The sequence below is a fragment of the Plectropomus leopardus genome, unplaced genomic scaffold (genome assembly GCF_008729295.1).
Source record: "Plectropomus leopardus isolate mb unplaced genomic scaffold, YSFRI_Pleo_2.0 unplaced_scaffold21123, whole genome shotgun sequence".
NCBI classification, from domain to species: Eukaryota; Metazoa; Chordata; class Actinopteri; order Perciformes; family Serranidae; genus Plectropomus; species Plectropomus leopardus.
The window spans coordinates 1-2300 of record NW_024622854.1 but is presented as its reverse complement, the minus strand read 5'-3'; the positions used below and the strand labels follow the sequence as shown (position 1 = coordinate 2300).

Here is a 2300-nt window from a genome sequence, read left to right as displayed (position 1 = left end):
GGTCATTCCTTTTTGGGTTTTATAAAGTTGTATGTGATCTGTATGTCTAATATTCATTTCACTTTCTGTCCAAGGCTCGTGCAGGACGACATGCTGACTTTTGATAAGCCGCCCTCCACGCAGACCAGCAGTCCCTTCAGGACCAGCTGGACCACTAACCAATTAACGAAAGCAGTGAAGCCCGAGCCTGGCAGAGCCCCGGAGGACACGGCCGAGTCCAGGAGAGAGGACTGCGGAGAGGAGGAAGAGGAGGAAGGGGAAGAGGAGGAGGAACAAGCGGGCGGCCTAAGACGAAGAGATTCACATAAGAAGAAGCTGAGCCAGGCCCGACTGGACCGTGTCCGGCTGCGGCGCATCGAGGCCAACGCGCGCGAGAGGAACCGGATGCATGGTCTGAACAAGGCGCTGGACAGTCTGCGGAAGGTGGTCCCATGCTACTCCAAGACGCAGAAACTGTCCAAAATCGAGACGCTCCGCCTGGCCAAAAACTACATCTGGGCCCTCAGTGAGATCCTGAGCACCGGGAAGAGGCCCGACCTGCTCACGTTCGTGCATACTCTGTGTAAGGGTCTGTCCCAGCCCACCACCAACCTGGTGGCCGGCTGTCTGCAGCTCAGCTCCCGCAGCTTTCTGTCGGAACCTGGCGGGGACTCGTTCTCCCGGTACCCCGCCTATCAGCACCCCGGGATGGAGACGGTGGGTCCTGGCTCGGCGGACAGACCCATGCGCCCCTTCGGCTCTGTGTTCGGTCCCTATGATGCTCTTTACGACAGTCCCTCTCCGGACACGTCCAGCCCGCTGGACACAGTAGGGACCCTCAGTCCCCCCGTCAACTTCAACGGGATTTTCTCGCTCAAGCACGAGGAGCCGGTGGAGCGTAGCTGTCACTACGGCCTCCGGTACTGCTCTATCAGCCAGGGGCCCTCCGCAGAGATCGGCCCCTATGACATCCACCTGCGAGGCCAGTTTTACCAGGTGCAGGAGGAATTAAACAAACCTTTCCACAGTTAACGAGCCTCACATGGAGATTTAACAGATTTAAGTCTGTCATCCTTCTGATACCGACTACACTATCAATGTGGACTCTATTTGATGTTTTGCTGCGTCCCTCTGATGAACGACAATTCATTGATCATCCACAGAGACAGGCCGATGCGCGCGCGCCAGCGATAAATGGTTTGGATGGATATGTTTTCGTTAAAGCTGGAGTGTTTAGACTGACAGAAGGCAGGGAACTATGCAATACACAGCAGACACACACAGGCGCAGCCTTTCTGTCCGCATCTCTTTTATTATTATTAGGCTATTATTATTATTATTATTATTATTGTTATTATTATTGTTATTATTAGGGTGAAGTCAGGAAAAAAAAAAAAAAAAAAAAAAAAAAAAAAAAACAAATATTAGCAACTGAACATGTTATTGCATTGTTCTTAGAAATTTGCTTTATATAAAATCATTTTTATTGATTACAGATAAGTAGTTGCTAGTTGCTTAACCAAAATTTCCGAAATCCACTGGTCACAGAACTTGCAGGCTAAGCCATGTGGCATGTAGTTTTTTTTATGATGCTAAGAAAAGTCCTGCAGCTAAAATAATAGCGATAGAACAAAATGATTGAGCGTATAGCTTTTTTTTTTTTTTTTTTTAAATGTTTGACATACAATCAAAATAGTTTCACAGCACTCTTTGCTTTTATGGGAAATGGTTCTGTGCGTCTGATGCACTCAGGTAGAATGGGACAAAAATTAAGCTAGAATTGGACATTTTTTTCTGAAGTGAAAACAGCATATTTTTAGGCTACCAAGTGCCATAAAATGATTTATGCTATTGTGTACCAGCCTGTCATATTACTGACATTTAAGTATTTTTGTTGCCTAAAGACATTAAAGATGCTGTGAGTCCATGTTAGCCGCAATACTCCAGAACAAGCCATCACTGTAGACAATATGGCACCAAAGAAACAAGCAGCAAAAGAACAGGGAAAGCATGGCAGCACAGTTGGACAAAATGAATATCTGCAGGTTACATTCATGATTTAATGAATTAATGACTGAACTGTTTTATCATTTAACGATCAAACAAACACGATTTCCCCATTTTACCTGAACACATCATTAGAGTGAATATTTTAACCTGCCTGATGGTTCTACCTTTCTAAATTATGTTAGGCAACATAGGCCTATTTTCTTCTTAGAAATATAGCAGAAAACCATAACAAGCTCTGAAAGTAACACTTAAGGTAGTTTGCAGAGTTTTATGAGATTTTCTAGGTAATCTACCAAAAAGTGTCCCACCTC

The 2300-nt window shown here is 45.4% G+C and overlaps 1 protein-coding gene across 1 annotated transcript; it reads left to right on the top strand.

Annotated features, from left to right (window-relative positions):
* Positions 1-90: 90 nt before the first annotated feature.
* LOC121965661 (neurogenic differentiation factor 6-A-like) lies at positions 91-1036 on the top strand. The gene has a single exon (XM_042515796.1). The coding sequence runs from the start codon at positions 91-93 to the stop codon at positions 1009-1011; it is 921 nt and encodes a 306-aa protein (XP_042371730.1). The 3' UTR covers positions 1012-1036.
* Positions 1037-2300: the final 1264 nt, after the last annotated feature.

Bases quoted from the DNA above. Each gene is read 5' to 3' on its own strand.
- LOC121965661 (XM_042515796.1), top strand. From the start codon at position 91: ATGCTGACTTTTGATAAGCCGCCCTCCACGCAGACCAGCAGTCCCTTC.